General features: G+C 46.2%; 1 protein-coding gene across 2 annotated transcripts in view; it reads left to right on the forward strand.

Moving 5' to 3' along the window:
* Positions 1-20,506, forward strand: part of LOC137423744 (uncharacterized) — a 200,832-nt gene that overhangs the window by 86,540 nt on the left and 93,786 nt on the right. For both annotated transcript variants that reach the window (XM_068111209.2, XM_078773776.1), the window contains one exon: positions 13,434-14,043. In XM_068111209.2, coding sequence (XP_067967310.2) covers positions 13,434-14,043 — 610 coding nt within the window. The remainder of the gene's footprint in view (positions 1-13,433; positions 14,044-20,506) is intronic.

A 20,506-nucleotide genomic window follows, 5' to 3' on the forward strand; every position in this document is an offset into this window, starting at 1 on the left:
GGAATGTCATTGATGAAGATTACGAATAGGGCTTGGCCTAGAACACTGCCTTGAGGGTACTCCAGCCTTTGAAGGTTTCTGTTGAGAGTCACATGTTGGTTGCGAGAGTGGAGGAAGTCGGTAATCCAAGAGTGGAATTGGCCATGGATTCCATTGGCAGAGGAGAGGATGGATGCCAGATGCATGCCAGATGCCAGATCCATCCAGAGCAGGATGCCAGACTGTATCAAAAGCACGAGATGTGTTCAGAGAGACTGCCTGATCTAATTTCTGACATTGATGGCCTTAATCGATTGTTGGGTGAGTCGAAGCAGCATGTTCAAGATGGTGAGGCCGAATGGCCCACCATGCCTGTGCTGCACCAACAACAACAACAACAGCATGCATTTTAAGGCCATTTTCCCTGCTGGTGCGGGGGTTAGCCTTGCGGTCCCCATGACAATCTTCTCCATTTTGCCATATTTTCTGCATCTCCTTGTTAACCCCCTTGCCCGCATTTCTTCTTCCACCATCTTTAGCCAAGTCTTTCTCGGTCTTCCCCGTCCTCAACTTCCTTCGACATTCATTTCCATCACAAGCCTGGTGTTGGCTTAGCGGTTAGGGTGCCGGCTTGGGATCCTCGGATCCTGGGTTCGAATCCCGATCGATCGCTGAATTAACGCCAGGGGGGTTGACTCAGCCTGTCAACCTTCCGAGGTCGGCAAATTGAGTACCAGCTTGCTGGGATGAATGATCCCGGTGTGTACCCCGGTTTAGAATAGGTACACCGTATCCCTGCGCATCGTAAGAGGCGACCAAGGGTTGGCGTCAGGAAGGGCATCCGGCCATAAAAACATTGCCTCAAACAGGGAACCATGATTGTAATGGGGCCCGCAAGGCTAACCCCCGCTCTAGCGGGGAAAATGGCCTTAAAAAACGATCATTCATTCATTCATATTCACTCTTCTCAACCAGTCACTTTGTACGTCGAGGTTTGGTCCTTTCCATGACCAAACCATCTCAACCTGTTCCTCGACACAGCATCAATCACAGGCTCTATTCCCATCATCTTTCGCAATTCATCATTTGTCTTCCTCTCTCTCGACGATACTCCGCACATCCACCGAACCATTCGCATTTCCACCATTTCCAGCCTTCGTTGCTGCTCTACGTTCATTACCCATGTCTCGCTCCCATAAATCATAACTCTTCTCACACATGCAGCATACACCTTTCCCTTCAGCTTCAACGACACTCCCCTCCTCATCAGCACGCCATTCAGTTCCCAAAACTTCTTCCATGCACATCTCACTCTCGCAACCGATGCGTGTCTGATCCACCATCTCCATTCAGCATGTCTCCGAGGTAGCAAAATGTTTTCACACCTTCCAGCTTCACGCCGTCTCCAAGATCCAACTCAACATTTCCTCCATCTGCAGCTCCCTCTGTGCACACCGTACATTTGAATGTAGCTGCCACACTGGTTAATGACCTCCTCAGACCACTACATTTTTGATGAACCCACTCAGCGCACATTGTACATTGAATGGAGTTCACGCCGACACCCTTCCTGCACACACAGCACATGGCCACTTCCCAGTTCTTTCCACCTCACCACATGCTTTACCACTTGCCATCACCTTTGTCTTTCCTGTATTCACCTTCAGACCTTTTGTCTCCATACATTCCTTCCACTTGTTCATCTTTTCCTTTAGTCCATCCATCCTTTCCGCAATCAACACCAGATCATCTGTATACAACAACTCCTACGGTAAACCCTCCTTTATGTTCTGAGCCAGCACCTCCATCACAGCTACAAATAGTAGTGGACTTTGTACCGACCCCTGATGCACTCCCACCTTCACCTCAAACTCACCACTGTTCCCGTCCTACGTCCTTTCAGCTGTGCGCGCTCCTTTGTGCATTGCCATCACTGCTCTGATCAACCATTCCTCCACTTCTAACTTCCTCAATGCCCATGTCAATACTTCGTGTGGAACCCTATCGAATGCTTTCTCCAGATCAACAAACCCAAGAAACAACTTCTTCCTCTTCTCCATGTACTTCTGCAACTGCCTCACAATAAAGAGCGTGTCTGTCATTCCTCTTCCTGGCATAAATCCAAACTGCATTTCGTCGATCTTTACCTTCTTCCTTGTCCTTCTCTCCAACACCCTTTCCAATACCTTCATTCCATGCTCCAATAACTTTATCGCTCGGTACGAGCTACACTCCAGAGGGTCACCTTTCCCCTTGTACAGAGGGACGAGGGTACTCGGTTCCCAATTCACTTTAATGCGGCCTTCTTTCATCACCAGATTACAGATCCTGTCATTCTCTTCACACCCCAACTTCCTGATGCCTTCAACATATCTCCCACAACTCCCGTCGGCCCTCCCGCTTTTCTACTCTTCATTGCTTTTATCGCTTCCTCAACTTCCTTCTCAGTTATCTTCTCTGCCGGTCCTAAAACTGGGTTACTCTCCATGTTGCCATCCCATTCATTCTCTGTATTCAACAGCATTTCCATATATCTTTTCCATCTTCCTTTAATTCAATCTGGGTCCACAACGATTTGTCCCACTTCATCCTTCAAGCAACTCACGCCCATCACATCACACCTCCTTCTCTATCTGCTTTACAATCCTGAATACCGCTCTCTGACCCTCTTTCGAATCCAAGCGTTCTCCGAACATTTTCCTACATGCCTCCTGCGACTTTGCTACCTCTTTCTTTGCAGCCTTCTTGGCTGCCTTATAACTTTCATGCTCCGCTTTTTCTGCTCCCGTACCCTTCGCCTTCTGCCAGTCCTTGAACTTCTTCCTCTTCTCGTCAATCCTCTTTCCAACTTCATCATCCCACCACCATGTTTCCGAGTGCCTCGGTGGTCCTTTTGTCCATCCACATACCTCACCAACGGCTCCCAACAGACTATCTTTCATTGACATCCAACCACGTTCAAGCTCAACCACATCATCCTCTACCCTACTCAGCCTCTCATTTAATGCCCCCCTTACTGTCACCTCTTTCAACCTCCACACCTTCATTCTCGGTGGGTACTTCACCTGCCGAGCTCTCCTTGCACCCTCGCACAATGTGCTGCACCACCACCATGAAATAGATCTGTCACGTTCTTGACTCTGTTTCACTGGGGGAGGAGTGGTGATGAGAAAGTGTGACAGGCATAGGGACTGGTGTTATAAATGTAAATAAACTCAATATGTTGAAACATTTGTTTATTAACTCCGCCACAAAGGTGGATGGCTGTTATGTTTTCACCTCCGTCTATGTTTGTCTGTTTGTGAACAGGATATTAAAAAAGAGTTGTGGATGGATTCGCAAGAAATTTGGTGGCGAGGTTGGGTATGTGACACGGACGAAATGATTACATTTTGGTGAAAATCTGGATGAGGACCAGGATCTGAGTGTTTTTAGGTGATTTTACACCATGAGAGATGGGGCAAAAACGATATCTTGTTGCAAGATATCTCAAAAAGTTGAAGACGGATTCGGACGAAACTTGGTGGACTGGTTGGGTGTGTGACGAGGACAAAATTATTCGATTTTGGTGAATATCTGAATCTGGATCCGGCAAAAATATGTTTTAGGATTAAGTGTAAAGTCTGCAATTACCTCTGCCACTGAAGGTGGACGGAGGTTATGTTTCACCCATGTTTGTCTTTGTTTGTCTGATTGTTTGGTTGTGAGCAGGATATCTCAAAAAGTTATCGACGAAATTTGTTGGATGGGTTGTGTGTGGGAGACTGGCACGAATCTGTTCAATTTAGGTGAAGATCTGACTGGATCCAGAAACGATTTTTTTTTTTTTTACACTTTGTGATTCTTCACGATTGAGTGATAGGTCTAAAAAAAAATTTTTTTTTTTTGGGATACAACATCGAGGCTCGTGTGAGAGCTAACATTGATCACAAAAAGACAAACTGACACATAAAACATAAAACATATGATAAAGGGAGTGGGAGAACAAGATGGAGAGCAGGGACATCAGGAGATCTGTGGGAGGGAGAGGGCTTGGGGGGAGTAGGCATGAGGAGGGGGGAGGGTTGAGGTTAAAAAAAACAAACAAACGCATGGACACTGCACGGACTTCCAGAAAAGAAGTCGGTATTTCAAAAAAGTGGATCTGGGGTGAATTAACTGGGGTAGAAAAGATCAAGGTTTTGGATGGGGGAAGATAAGAGATGGTGGTGAACAGCTGTTTTAAAGACCTGGAGAGAGTAGTGGGATTGAAGAGTGAGGGAGTTTGTTTCAGAGGCGGGGGGAAAGAGGAATGAAAGAGTGAAGGTGAGCAGAGAGTCTTGATTTTGGCAGTTTAACCATAAGAGGGTTGCTGGCAGATCTTGTGCGACCTGTAGGAATATTTGGGTGACAGAGCACAGAGAGAGCTGGGGGAGCAAGGCTGGAGAGGAGTCAGTAGAAGACAGAAAGACCACCAACCTGCCTGAGGTGAGTGAGTGATAGGCCCTCAGAGTTAGCTTCATCGCGGGAGATTCCAATGATTCTGAAAGCTTTGGTTTCAACACGGTGCAGCTGAGCTCGGTGTGAGGCAGGAGCACTGGCCGAGAGGGGAGAACAGTATTCCATTATATAGCACAATATCTCAAAAAGTTGTGGACGACTTGTGACAAAACTTGGTGGATGATTTGGGTAAGTGACAAGAACAAGGCAATTTAGCTTTTATTTCAGGTTTGATTCCTGGTCCGACATATCAGTGGGATACAAAACGTAAACCTTTTAGCCTGGTGGAGTTTAGCCTCTCTTCCAAGTGTAGTTCCAGTTTCGACTTGTACCATTCCCTTGTACCTCACAAGGCATAGTGTGTTTACTGACTCCTGCTGAATTAGATATTTCTGTGTTTCATTTTAAATTAATATGTAAAAATGTCGAAAGAAAATATTAAAAATTCCACTTTGATATTATCGGGTATTTTGGTAGATCACTGACAAATGAAATCGCAATGTAATCCATTTTCACCCCTCAGCCCAAATTGGGCTAAGGGGTATTGTCGTCCGGGCGTCCTTCAACTTTTGGTTTCCGTCAATTTCAAGGAGAACGGCTTGTCTGATTAAATCCATTTTTGCAGTGTGTGTTGGGGTTGAGTCGAGGAAGGATCCTTTCGAAAATGGGTGCGCTGCGATTTTCAATATGGCCGCCACAGCAGCCATCTTGAAATTGGTTTCCGTCAATTTCAAGGAGAACGGCTTGTCTGATTAAATCCATTTTTGCAGTGTGTGTTGGGGTTGAGTCGAGGAAGGATCCTTTCGAAAATGGGCATGCTGCGATTTTCAATATGGCCGCCACTGTAGCCATCTTGAAATTGGTTTCCACCATGCATGGGCTGAGGGGTTACGCCCGCTTTGCGGTGCTATTTATTATTTAGGCTGTAACGCAACAAAATGTGCAAAAGCCAAGGTGTGAATCCTTCTGAAGCCAATGCATGACAAATGACCGTGAAATCTGTCAGCTGTTTGACAATAGATCTACAATTTGCCCACAATTGTGCGCCACAGGTTGTGTAATACCCAATGTCTTTGCAAAATATTGTCGCATGACTACCTTGTGTGGTGAACACCGTAAGGTAGCACGGATGACCAAACGAGCTGTTACTCCGAGGCGTTCAATCAAATGGCGGATAATACGTTGGGGGAGCAAGAGGGAGAGAGGAAACTGCAGCCTTACCTTGTCGATACCACCGGCAGTCTCCAAAGCCTGCAATAAATTAACTCAAACAAAAATGGAATAAAACTGTACAAAAATACCGGTTTTATTAAAGAAATTGCCGGTACAAAATAAAACACACGGTAAACTAAATTCCTTATCGGGACGTCCCCACAACAGACTTGAAAACAGTACTCTAGGGGCTGGGCCTGAGTTGTATGCATTTATATGTATAGGGGAAACCCCATTTTTATATGGTAGTATAGGTCCTAGGCTTTAAAAAAAAATTGGGTTGTCGCTCGAAATCACTATAGATTTTGCCCAGCTTGCCCCAAAAGTTGCCCGTCGGGTGAGAAACCATACCGGTCATATCTTGGCCATTTCTTGAGCAATTTTGACAAAAACATTTTTTAAATAGAGGTTTTTTTGGCTGTTGAACACGCTAAAAGCAATATTTAGTCGATTTGAGAACTGGTTTACATGATAGCGGCTCTGAAGCTCTTCCGGAGAAACCAAATCGGGTCCGAAATTTTTAATCCTCAATATCTCTTCGGTCATTTTATTATTTTAGATGATACGTTTTTGCTAAAAAAGGAATACAGGTTTTACTGTTAGACAACTGCCATATCACACAAATTTATTAAGATTAACACCCACATCACAATGAATTTGTGTAAACTTCCACCATATCAGATCTAATTATATGGATTGGTGCAGGCATCATCTTGCAACTTCATGCACTTGCAGAAAGGGGTGCAGCCCACCTCCTCCATGCGGCATGGACATGTGGCTCGAGCACACTTGCCACAGTTACAGGTCACTGTCCACCGCTTATTCAGAGTCTTGCACCCTGTGACTGGAACAAGGCAGTCGTTCTCTAGCTGATACCCAAAATGTAGTGGATCTATGATGCTGGGTTGGAAGAGGTGGATAATCGAGTATGTACCGAACAAGGCTCGCATTATGTGTGGAAGCAAACCCTCTGATGTTGGAGGCAAATTTAGATGTGATGAGCTCTTGGTTTGATGATATATTTGGGCACGAAGCTGTGTGAAGGACGAAAATTGGTTAGTCTCTCAACACCAGCACGAGGAATTTTTCAGCATCAGCCTTGGTCTCGGGTGTAATTGTCATTTCTCTACCGAAATTTCTAAGCAATTGGGTGGGCTGGGCTTTGAGGGCAGCTTTCTTGGTGCCTACTTTGCTCGTTGCATCACATCCAGTCAAGCAGTGCAAGGCAGGAAGGACATTGCAAACGTCTTGACCTTGACGTTCGTGCAGAATGTGCAGTGGGATATATCACACAGTTTTGCCGCATCCACCTCGCATTGTCATCCGTCCAAACCGCATTGCTTGCGCTCCACGATCGCATAGTTTCAGTTGTCGGATATACCAAGTCCACCATGTGGCTATCACTGACTTCCAAGTTAAGTCTGCCTATGGCCCAAGCCATATCGGATAGTCGCTTGTCCCGCCTCGTGTCATCGTAGACTGCTGGTTGATCGTGGCCTCTGTTCGGGTGTGGGCAGGTCATACTTTTTCAGATTTTCTCCAAATTCGTGTAGCTGCTGACATAGCAATACTTCCTTTAGGGCTTTCGGACCATGAACTACAGATGTGTCAGAGCGCTTGGGTTTGGATAAGACGGCCTTAGGCTTATGCTGGTAGAGGACACACACCGTATCATGTTCAGATGAATTTGCACCTTCGTGGTCCCAGCTGTCCATTGCTGCTGATGTGAAGTTCCCTGGGTCAAAATGGGCTGGCAACTTCGTCCGCTTCATTTTGGTTGACAGTGAACGCGGCCATGACATGCTGGTACCGGCGAAGGTCAGTGTAGCTCATGGCCAGCGCCTGTCGATTCAGAGGTGTGACAAAGATTTTGCCACCACGTCCTAGACTGTGGGCAACTCGGCATTCAATACAGACATTGGTGTTCTTTTTCTGCCAGAATGGTGAATGTAGAACATGTGCTGGAACATGTGCTGGAACATGGTCTGTATTTTCTGACATCGCTGGACTGAAAGAAGTTGAAGTTGTTTCTTGGGTTTGTTGATCTGGAGAAGCATTCGATCGGGTTCCACGCAAAGTATTGACATGGGCATTGAGGAAGTTAGGAGTGGAGGAATGGTTGATCAGAGTAGTGATGGAAATGTACAAAAGAGCGCGCACAGCTGTAAGGACGAAGGACGGGAACAGTGGTGAGTTTGAGGTGAAGGTGGGAGTGCATCAGGGGTCGGTACTAAGTCCACTACTATTTGTAGCTGTGATGGAGGTGCTGGCTCAGAACGTAAAGGAGGGTTTACCGTGGGAGTTGTTGTATGCAGACGATCTGGTGTTGATTGCGGAAAGTATGGATGGACTGAAGGAAAAGATGAACATGTGGAAGGAATGTATGGAGACAAAAGGTCTGAAGGTGAATATCGGAAATATATCGAAATATCGAAAAATGTTGAGGTGGATCTTGGAGACGGCGTGAAGCTGGAAGGTGTGAAAACATTTTGCTACCTCGGAGACATGCTGAATGGAGAAGGTGGATCAGACTCGGCAACGGTTGCTCGAGTGAGATGTGCATGGAAGAAGTTTCGGGAATTGAGCGGCGTGCTGATGATGAGGGGAGTGTCGTTGAAGCTGAAGGGAAAGGTGTATGCTGCATGTGTGAGAAGTGTTATGATTTATGGGAGTGAGACATGGGTAATGAACGTAGAGCAGCAACGAAGGTTGGAAAGGGTGGAAATGCGAATGGTTCGACGGATGTGTGGAGTATCGTTGAGAGAGAGGAAGACAAATGATGAATTGCGAAAGATGATGGGAATGGAGCCTGTGATTGATGCTGTGAAGAGGAACAGGTTGAGATGGTTTGGTCATGTGTTGAGGAAGGATGAAAGTGAATGGTTGAGAAGAGTGATGAAAATGAATGTAGAAGGAAGTAGAAGACGGGGAAGACCGAGAAAGACTTGGCTGAAGATGGTGGAAGAAGAAATGCGGGCAAGGGGGTTAACAAGGAGAGATGCAGAAAATAGGGCAAAATGGAGAAGATTGTCATGGGGACCGCAAGACTAACCCCCGCTCTAGCAGGGAAAATGGCCTTTAAAATGCATGTTGTTGTGTTGTTGCTGGACTGAAAGAGAACCATCTTTGCGCGGCACCTGTTCCTCCTCCTGGTCTACATCATCGACATCTTCCTGCATGTCACTTGTTATTACTTGGTCAGCTGCGGCCCTGTATGTGGCTGGATTGAATTTAAACAAGTGGCCATAAAACTGCAGGATGGGCTCTGGGATATTCATCTTTGACCAGGCTTGCTTTAAATCTTGGGCATCACAGAAGCGATCATCTAAGTCGAAGTCGTAGTCATGCAAGCATGCTCTGAATTGAGCTGCTACTAATTGCATGGGACTCACTGATCGGATACCAGCAAGTACATTTGCCTCATTACCCAGCACATAGAATACCATGAGGCATTGTCTTGCAGAATCTGAGTAAGCAAAGTCTATCAGGTCGTTGAACTGCTTGTAGAGGAGGACCTTCACATCCCTATTCTGGACATTACCTTTACCTCCTAGGTGGCTGTTCATCTGGTCTCGAATAGTAGAAAGTTCATAACCCTTGCCAGCACTCAGACCCATCTCAATCTCGTCAACGATCTCATTCCACACCCGCTGCTTGGCATTGAGTTGTACAGGGGCACTAAAAGTTCTGGAGCGTTCATACTGCTGAATATATTTGCACATGCACTGGTTGTGATAATAAATATCAGACCCATACACAGCATGTTCGTCTTGAAGGTCACAAGTTCGACGGAAAACATCATCCTGGAAGTAGACTGTCGCATCTAGGAATATGTTTGCTCGGTTGCTCTCGCAGATTCTATATTTGGTGAAGTCACAGTTGACTGACTTGTTGCCACATATGACGCATGTATACTGATAGTACACAGTGGCACGACCAGGTGCCACACAAGCCGGTGTTCGCATGCTGTTTGACTGTGAACGAGTTGTAGTAGGTGTTGGTGACTGGGTTGATGCATCATAAGCAGAGGGCACAGATTGCTTCAATGCTTCTTTCTGCTTCTCCTTAAGCTTGGCAATTTTGGTGCTATTTGTGTAGCCCTTGTAGCACGCATTTGTGACATGATAATTGAATAGAGCACCAGGCGTCAACTTCTTCAACCTTGCGAGCACCGCATCTTGTCGTGTCTCACTTGCGGATATAATCTGATCGCACCCATGTTGTGTACACACCAGCTTGTCTTGGGTGTACTCTTGGCAAATAATACAAAGCTCCTCATAAAACTCAACCGCAGCATCAATCGCAGCGCTAAGATTGACCGCTTCCATCATGATGTTAGTCAGTTCCAATCTGAAATGGAAAGAGAGATAAAAAAGGGTTTAAAAATATCTTAAAACACATTGACAAATGACAATCACGAATATATCAAAGCTAGTGATGGTAGTAGGTACCTATAGTCCTATAAACATGGTTCGATTCCTTCGATTGACATTGGAATCACTTGATAGAGACACCATATCGAATTTTTATTGTTTTAAACGTGTTCCCCACCCCCAAAAAACCTCTATTAAAAAAAAAACGTTTGTCAAAATCGCTCAAGAAATGGCCAAGATATGACCGGTATGGTTTCTCGCCCGACGGGCAACTTTTGGGGCAAGCTGGGCAAAATCTATAGGGATTTCGAGCGAGAACCAAATTTTTTTTTGAAGCCTAGGACCTATACTACCATATAAAAATGGGGTTTCCCCTATACATATAAATGCATACAACTCAGGCCCAGCCCCAGGAGCACAGACAAAAGGGAAGGATAACTGTAAATAAATGTGCCAAGTTATTTAATTGCACTTAGCTCGACTCGACCGGTGCGTCTCGTCAGGACTTTTCCATGGCGCGCAGTCTGGACTCGGCTTTGTTCTTGGCGGGAAAGTGCACTCGTTCGTTGGCACGAGTTGGCCTCAGTCTGCCCTTGTTTCACTAGGCCGCCCCCGTTGGTGCGACGTAGGCCTCCCGTGTGAAGCGGACAGCAGGTGTGCAGCCCGCTCTTCCACACCGTGCTTGTCCACCCGTCCTCCGCACGGAAAACCGCAGTTCCCGGGCTGTGGTTGTGCCTCTGCACGACCACCAGCAAGACCTCCGGACACGGCCGGTCCGATCGCTTCCTTGAGCCCGAGAGCACAATGCCACAGTTTGTACGAGGTTCAGGGCGAGAATGCACCAGAGGGAATTGCGACCGTTCACTCTCGTCTTTGGTCGGACAAGGCACACGAGAGTGATAAAGGTCGGTTAGAGCGAGAAGCCAAGGAGAGGAGAGAGGCATAATATCTGCTCAAGCCAGAAGCCAAGAAGAAGACTAGAGAAAATGTCCGCCAGCACGTTTCTTTGTTGTCCAGGCTCTGACATCATCTTCATCCTCCTCCTACCTGTCCGTGCCAACTCGCCTGCTCCAGAACGTTCTCGCTGACGTCATCCTTCCACCAATCCCCAAGCCCTCGCACTCCCTCTAACCAATCACTGCTCTTGGGGGCGTGACCCCACGGACCTGCCTGCTCTGTGCGCCGCCCAAGTTGGGGTTGTCAGCGGTCGGGCTCGATGCATGACTTCCGATAGGTTTTTATTAGCCCCCTACCGGTGTACACCGGAGGGGACTATAGGTTTGCACGCCGTCCCTCCGTCTGTCCGTCCATAAGTCCGTCACGCAAAGAACTGTTTTCCGGACTTTTTTTTCTAATCTCTTAATGCTAATGATTTCAAACTTGATACATGGTTTCCTCATGATAAGTTACAGATCAAGTTCCAACTTCACGACGTTTCGATCATTTTTGACAAAGTTATGGCACTTTGTTTATTCTAGAGTTCTCCTCAAGCCGCACCGCGCGCCCTCAGCCTCATCTCGCGAACGTCAAAAGCGCGACACCGCGCGCGCTTTCAGGAGGGGCGGAGCCAAACCGAGCAACCTATATATACACCGATCATTGATCATGAACCGGAAAATATAATAAATTACTGATATTTAGCGACTCGAAAGGTTCTTTATCAACAACTTATTTTCTCGTGCTTCTGCTGACCTGTCTGCAAGGTGTATAAATCGAAGTCCCGAGTGCGAATCACAGATGAGCCCGTCCTGAGGTAATTAGCGATTGGGAACGATTCAGAACCTGTGGGTAAATAACCCTTGGTAATTTCCCCAACAGTTTTCCGGATGACAGACTGCCGGTAGGGGACATGTATTGCAGCGCAATACTCAGAATGCTTGTTGATAGTGAGATGTTTAATGGGCGATTTGGCTTTGTGTCTGTGGTGTGGTACCAAAAGGGACATAGGAAATAAATTACAGGGGCAACGACGTACAAGGGATAAATTACCCATAATCCCTGAGCTAATTAACATACCCCACTCATCGTAATGGGGACGAATATACACTTAATCCGAACACACGGTCTACCGGATCCCTACTTGTAGTACATCAAGGTGGTTCTTCTTCGCGACAGTCGAAGCACACTAATCTATACACTCTACCTGGTTCTAAGGTAATCCTACCCCCTAATAGATAGTAACAATATGCTTACTTCGTGCTAACTTCTTGTCAAAAGGATAACTTTCTGCAATTGCTTCCTTTAAATGGCAGTGAACATCCCAGGTTTATTTCATGCCAAGACCCATTGATGACTGCTTTTCACCCCTCAGCCCAAATTGGGCTAAAGGGTATTGTCGTCCGGGCGTCCGTCAACTTTTGGTTTCCGTCAATTTCAAAGAGAACAGCTTGTCCGATTAAATCCGTTTTTGCAATGTGTGTTGGGGTTGAGCAGAGGAAGGTTCCTTTCGAAAATGGGCGCTGCGATTTTCAATATGGCCGCCACGGCAGCCATCCGGGCGTCCGTCAACTTTTGGTTTCCGTCAATTTCGAGCAGATTGGCTTGGCCGATTAAATTCATTTTTGCAGTGTGTGTTGGGGTTGGGTGGAGGAAGGTTCCTTTCGAAAATGGGCGCGCTGTGATTTTCAATATGGCCGCCACGGTAGCCATTTTGAAATTGGTTTCTGTCAATTTCGAACAGAACGGCTTGTCAGATTAAATCCATTTTTGCAGTGTGTGTTGGGGTTGAGTAGAGGAAGGTTCTTGGCCACGCTGTTATTTTCAATATGACCACGGCAGCCATCTTGAAATTGGTTTCCACCATGCATGGGCTGAGGGGTTACGCCCGCTTTGCGGTGCTATTTATTAAGCATCGACTTAAGGCTCCTGGAATAACTTGTACATTAATCACATTCTTAAGTCATGAGTAGATATCTGTATTTTTGCACTAATTAAAAGGATATTAATAGATTATGAACATCGTGGACAAACATGAGATACGAACCTAAAACTGTAATAACGAGACAACAGTTCAGATGGAGACGCTAAACGAGCCGACCCAATGGTTGCAGTGAAACGAACCAAAAAATGAAATATTTTATTTTTTTGCGAAATGATCATAATTAGTTTTAAAGTTGTAACTGCTATTCATTTATTTCTTTTCTCCAGCTCATTTGGAGACATTCACTTGCAGATTGGAAGTTAACTGATTTGAAAATCCAATTAAATGTCTCATGATCTGCTTCAATATAGTTACTGATCTTGTGGTTGAAATGTTCGTATGAGCCTTTGCATTTTTCACATGATCTGTTTTGATTTTTTTCTTTTCACTTTTTCATTGTTTATATTTGCTCAAATGCTGTTAATTGTTTCATTAAAATTCTTCACATACTTTGAACATTTTGTTCACAGATAAAACGCAATCTTCCTGCTCGACATCCAGGAATGAGGACATGGACAAGTCGATGGACAATGATGATCATGATTACGTATGTCCCATTACTTGTCCAGAGACAACATCGAGCCCTTTATTGGAGATCGCAAAAGATGCCAGCACCTTTTGTGTGGAAAGTGCTGATGAATGTGGGAAGATGATCGGGTGTTCAGAAGTGAATACAGATCTGAAGTATGACCTGAATTATCTGCAGCCAGAAGATGAGAGGATGATCGGAGAGATGAGTGCAGAAGAGACCAACGGAGAAAAGAATGATGACATGAGTGATCTGGTTTCCCCACTATTGATGAATAGTGTTGATAAAACAACAAAAGAAGCACACACACAACACAGTGTTGTGCAAGCCAAGACGAAGGAAGAACCGGATCTTGAAATAATCAATGAGTTGACAAAGTATGAAGAGGCAGAGTCCACACTATATGCACAACATGGAGTTGTGTCACAACGAGAATTGGAAAACTGTGAGAATAAATGGAGTGGGTACCAAGAGGCAGTACCACTGGACTCTGTTCTTCAACTTAAATGTTTTTTTCTTGACCATGGTCGCAAAGAGATCTTTCACTTAAGGTGTGTGTTGTCGATTGGACGTTGTTGGATTTAACTTTTATGTGCATTTACACTTGAAATCCAATCATGAGAGATAAATAATCTTACACTTGGTTCCTCAATTAATACTTGGATCAAAAGAGTCAATATAAATATATGAGAGGTTGAAATAGTTCCTTAAAAAAAGAAATTGAGGCAAAAGCATGCATGATTAGGTTATTTCTTTGAAATAACCTGAGTGGGTCCTGTTGTCCAGCCATACGTACGTACGTCAACATTTGAATAAAACAACTCGTCACAAACTACCCAACGGATAGACCAAATTTTGTATGATGCATCAGGACAGCAAGTTGTCATGGGGTTCTCATCCCCATCTGGACACGCCCCATATAATGGAGGTAAAAGCGGGGTTTTGCCCCAAATATTTGTATTTCATTAAAAACTCTTCACAGAAACCAACAAACACATTCAGACCAAACTGGCCATGCCTTAACCATAAGTTGTGCGGTATCTCGCCTGGGAACGGGGCCATGGGTTTCCTCTCCTAATCCCTCATATTTACTAAAACATATTTTTCTCTCAAATTACTTGACCAATATGGACCAAATTTGGTACGATACATCAAAACATTAAGGTCTCATGGGGTTGTGCTTCCCATCAGGATCCGCCCTATAAGCGGTGGGAAAGGGTGGTTTCACCTCAAATTCAAGGGAAATATTTTTTTCTCAAATAGTGGGGAAATAACCGTCAGTCCCCCACTGGCCTATTTTTCCATTAGCATTATGAATTTCATCCACAGGTGAGAAAGATGTGTGATACTTGTTGGAAACTACAAATGGTAAAGGACTAAAATATTTGGTGCATGCCTCTTCTGCAGGACCATTCCTTTCCAATGTCTCGGAGAAAAACATTTTGATTTCCCCTCGTATAAATACTGTCATGTTCACAGGCCGGTTAACACTGCCTCTGAACGGATGGATCGAGCAGGCTTTATAACTCCCTCCGAGGCTCTGTTCAATTTATGGTGGTATATGCTTGCGTGGACCTGAGAAGCACGAGGCACCTTATCTCTTTCAAAATCAAACGGGGTTATTACCGAAACACAAAATAACTAACTGGAGAAGATGAATTCATTTAAAACTATACACAATGAGATAAACAATGGTAAAACAAATCCTATAAAAACTAAGGCACCTCACGCCAGTTACGCAGCCCTCTAGTTTATTTTGTACGAAGTCATCCCCCATCTGTCTGTCGACCCCCAGATCTGTGCCATATATTGTGTCTTGTCCCTCCTTATTCCTGGCATTATTTGTAAACTAGGGCATGCCCGTACTATATCTATATCTAAAATTATATCCCCCCCTCTATTTACATGAAATGGTTTGGTCCATGAAATGTTTTGGTCCATTCGCAACGCCAAAGCGAACGGCGAACGCTTTACATGAAATGGTTTGGTGCATGAAATGTTTTGGTTCATTCGCAACGCCAAAGCGAACGGCGAACGGCTTGCGAGTACAGTGACAATCCCCCCGGGGTTTTAATTAGTTTTAAAACATAGTTTAACGCCAACATAGCGCCAACATAGTTTGCCGACGGGAAATAAATGAATACGCTCTCAAATGTGCCATCCGAGGCAGAGTGTGTTCGCCACGTTCGGCACACGCGATAGCTCGCTGCTCTCTGATTGGTTGAATCGTTTTTTGGACATAGCTCGGTAAGTAATTGTCCGATTAATATGAAACCTTGAAAAGGCACATCCTCGGGTCCCCAGCAATATACCTGGCAAGTTTAAAGTATATCGGACCCGTGGTTGTCGAGAAACAGCGGTCACAGACAAACAAACGTACAAACGTACAAACAAACACACAGAGATTACTGGAATTATAGATAGATAAATCACTTTTCAACGATAAGAAGCGTTTTCTCACCTTTTCCCTTTTCCCTGGTGGAACATTTTTGGAAACCACATTATATATATATATATATATATATATATATATATATATATATATATATATATATATATATATATATATATATATGTATATATGTATATGTATATATGTATATGTATATATGTATATGTATATATGTATATATGTATATATATATATTGTTACATATTTAGAGGAATGTATGTAAATTACCATGCAGGTCTTTGCTTCCGTGTGTAGTATATTAAGTTGTTGTGTAGTTGTTGTGGTTGGAGGGTCAGGAGCCCTTCTGAAAGAGTGGCAGGAAACGGAAGTGGCCGGAAGCGGAAGTGACGGAAAACGGAGGAAAAAGACACGAGGGAAAGAAAGGCTTCTTCTTCCTCGCCCCGCGACGACGAGAAGGTGGAATCGACCTTACGCTGCGCGGAAAACGCGCCGTTGCGAAACGTCTGGCGAGAGGAGTTACCTGGGCGGTAAATACCTTTGGACACGTCCAGTCACTGTGAGTTCGTGCACGAAACCAAGCGTCCGGGACAGTTTGCCCCGTCTACAAAGACGCGTACGGGTCCGCACTTGGGGCCTCGCGCACGTTGGACGCCGCGCTGGGTTTGCCCCGTGGCTTGGCAAGGAGGTGCGCTGCAGCCGCGGCCCCAGTCCGAGACGGCACGTTTAGAGCACGTCCGTCCGGGGCTCGTTCAACCGCCCGTGTGCGGAGAGGAGAGACATTGACCACGGAGGGAGTCAGGAGTGGGGCTCACGTGAGGAATGTATAAGATTAAGATGGCCATCTTAGAGTTTGTGTAGATGAGTTCACATGGTTGTAATATTGATGGTGCATTGTTGATGGTTGTTGATGGCTCAGTGAATATATTATTGATTATTCCGGATCCTTGGTGTGGGGTTTCTTCTTGACCGGAATTCATATTGATTGCGTTACGAAAGCGTATAAACCATATATCTTTCTGGCGGGGTCCCTCCCACGGTCCGGGGGTCACCAAGACCAGGTAGTTACCGGGAGGACCACGTAACAGAATTGGGGGCTCGTCCGGGATCTAAAAGTGTATAAAATAATAAAATAATAATATTTTTGGTAATTAAAATTTATTAATTAATTATTAATTGGTAATATTTTTTTTTGAGAAATTGGGGAAAGTCTTGGGGTGAAGGTTAACAGGTGTTAACGATAGGCACCATGGCGTTTGTGGCACAGAACTTTGGGGTAACCCCGAGTGAGGCACAGTTCCGAGCGTTGCTAAAGTCGGATCTCTTGAAATTGGCCAAACATTTTAACTTGGAGGTCCGAACTAATTTGAGGAAGGCAGAGTTGCAGGCCACGGTGATACAATCTATGGTGGGATTAGGAACATGGGACGAGTTAGCCTGGGAGTGGCTACCCGAAGAACCAGAAGACGTGGAGCTCCGGAAACTGGAGTTGCAATTACGGAGCCAGGAACGGATCAAAGAAGAAGAAAGGAAAGCAGAAGAGAGAAGAGAAGAGAAGCAAGCAGAGGAAAGGAGAGTGGAACGAGAACTCCAGGAAAGGTTAAAAGAAGAAGAAAGGAAAGCAGAAGAGAGGAGAGAAGAGAAACAAGCAGAGGAAAGGAGAGTGGAACGAGAACTCCAGGAAAGGTTAGCAGAAGAAGAAAGGAAAGCAGAAAAGGAAAGAGCAGAAGAAGAAAGGAAAGCAGAAAAGGAAAGAGCAGAAGAAGAAAGGAAAGCAGAGGAGAGGAGAGAAGAGAAACAAGCAGAGGAAAGGAGAGTGGAAAGAGAACTCCAGGAAAGAAGAGAAAAGGAACAAGCAGAGGAAAGGAGAGCTGCAAGGGACCTCGAAGCAGAGGAGAGAAAAGCGGAAAGGGAATTAAAGGAACGTGACATGCAGCTTCAGCAAGAAATCAAAGTCAAGGAGCTGGAGTTAATGAGAGAACGGGGAGAGGCACCACCCTTGCTGACGGGGTCGACACCTCACCAGAAAACCTGGGATGTGGGCAGACATGTGAGGCTGGTTCCACCGTTCAGTGAAAAGGAAGTCGCGAAATTCTTCCCACACTTTGAGAAAGTGGCTCGACAATTAAACTGGCCGGAGGAGGCCTGGACCATACTCGTACAAAGTGTGCTGGTGGGGAAAGCTCAGGAAATTTATTCGGCGCTACCAATGGACCAATGTGCAGATTATGAGGTACTGAAGAAGCACATCCTCAAGGCCTATGAGTTGGTTCCGGAAGCTTACAGGCAAAAATTCAGGAATGCCAGGAAGAGGGAGAGTGAGACCCATGTGGAGTTTGCCAGAGTGAAAGAAAACATGTTTGATCGGTGGTGTGAGTCAAAAGGAGTCGGGAAAGACTTCGAGACATTGCGGGACTTGATCCTGGTGGAGGAATTCCAGCAGTGTGTCCACGAGGACATCAAAGTGTACCTGCAGGAAAAGAAGGTACCAAAGTTGTGGGACGCAGCCACCATGGCAGATGATTATGCCTTAACCCACCGAATAGGGGTCCACGAACCTAACTCCTCGCCTAGATCTCCGCAGGGGAGGTGGGGAACAGCAGGTGCGGAGAACGACCATACATGGCGGCGGCCTCGAGATGATTATGGGGACAACTATGATACCCCACCGGTTCGAAATCAGAGGGATGCGGGCCCAAGACAAACTTATAGTTCGGGGGGCCCGAGGCAGACCCCGAGTTTTTCCTCCGGGCCTACTTGCGCGTTTTGCAAAAAACCTGGACACTTGATGTCCAGTTGTTACCTCATGAAAAGGGACAACCCAGAGCGGAGTCCGACTATTACAACTCCGAATGCGATGGCTAGCGTAAGAAATCGCCATCAAGAGGGTTACCAACCATTTGTTTCCGAGGGGTTTGTGTCACTGGATGGAGCCTCGACTAACCGGAGACCGGTTAGGATATTGAGAGACACAGGGGCCCATCAATCTTTAATGCTTGAAGGCATTTTGCCATGGTCCGAGGAGACGGCAACGGGGGATAGTGTTCGTTTACAGGGGATCGGGGGCGGTGTTAGTGCTCCCCTTCAGGTCATCCAGTTGGAGTCCGATTTGGTGTCAGGACCGGTCACCGTCGGTTTACAAGCCACGTTGCCTGTAGAGGGTGTATCTGTGGTTCTCGGGAATGATTTGGCCGGGGGTCAAGTTTATGGTAACCTGAGGGTTGAGAAAGAGCCCAGCAGGGAAAATAACACCACACCAGCTCGGGATGGTGACAAAAGTGCCAAGTTATTTGTAGGGGGACTGAACTTCAAAACAGAGGAAGAAGTTCTGACCTCTGTCTTCAACAGATATGGGCCGCTGGTGGAAGTGCGGTTGGTAAGAGACTGGGAAACGCAACAGTCAAGAGGGTTCGGCTTTGTCACGTTTGCCAGCACAAAAGACGCCAGAGAGGCAGAGAAGAATTGGAATGGCAAGGATTTGGAGGGTCGGACCATAACAGTAGGGAAGGCATTTCGTAGGCGTCGAGAGGTCAACAGGAGAGGACAACTGGGCGGTAGTTTTGGTGGTGGCCGCAGTCAATATTATTATGGAGGCTCCCTGAGTTACGGCCGCTCCCGAAGGAAGAATTGGCAAAGTAGTGGCCGAGAAGAAGACCGGTATTCAGGGGACTACAGGGACCAGTGGTCCCACCCTAATTATTAGGGACGTTCTGAGAAGTTGAAGCACTGAAGGCGGCGGAGCCGCCGAGCCAAGATTCCTACACGAATTAACCGTGAACGCCGTTCCTAAAGGCGCCCATGTAGAGAACTTTCCTGCACGGACTAACCGTGAACTCCACGTTCCTCAAGGCGCCCATGTAGAGAACTTTCCTGCACGGACTAACCGTGAACTCCGCGTTCCTAAAGGCATCCATGTAGTGAATACTCGGCTTGGCCTCCCGGAAAAGTGCTATCGAGTGGCTTAACTGGCTTTATTTTTAAGTGATAACTGTGCCCGGGGGGAACTGATAATGTGGGGGGGTTGAGTTATCTGGTTTGTTTCTCCAAATTGGCCGGCAAAGAAAGTTTTCGCTGGGTTCAAACTTTCTTTCTTGAAGGGGGGGAGTGTTACATATTTAGAGGAATGTATGTAAATTACCATGCAGGTCTTTGCTTCCGTGTGTAGTATATTAAGTTGTTGTGTAGTTGTTGTGGTTGGAGGGTCAGGAGCCCTTCTGAAAGAGTGGCAGGAAACGGAAGTGGCCGGAAGCGGAAGTGACGGAAAACGGAGGAAAAAGACACGAGGGAAAGAAAGGCTTCTTCTTCCTCGCCCCGCGACGACGAGAAGGTGGAATCGACCTTACGCTGCGCGGAAAACGCGCCGTTGCGAAACGTCTGGCGAGAGGAGTTACCTGGGCGGTAAATACCTTTGGACACGTCCAGTCACTGTGAGTTCGTGCACGAAACCAAGCGTCCGGGACAGTTTGCCCCGTCTACAAAGACGCGTACGGGTCCGCACTTGGGGCCTCGCGCACGTTGGACGCCGCGCTGGGTTTGCCCCGTGGCTTGGCAAGGAGGTGCGCTGCAGCCGCGGCCCCAGTCCGAGACGGCACGTTTAGAGCACG

This window comes from Myxine glutinosa, chromosome 3 (assembly GCF_964187855.1).
Source record: "Myxine glutinosa chromosome 3, kmMyxGlut1.1, whole genome shotgun sequence".
NCBI classification, from domain to species: Eukaryota; Metazoa; Chordata; class Myxini; order Myxiniformes; family Myxinidae; genus Myxine; species Myxine glutinosa.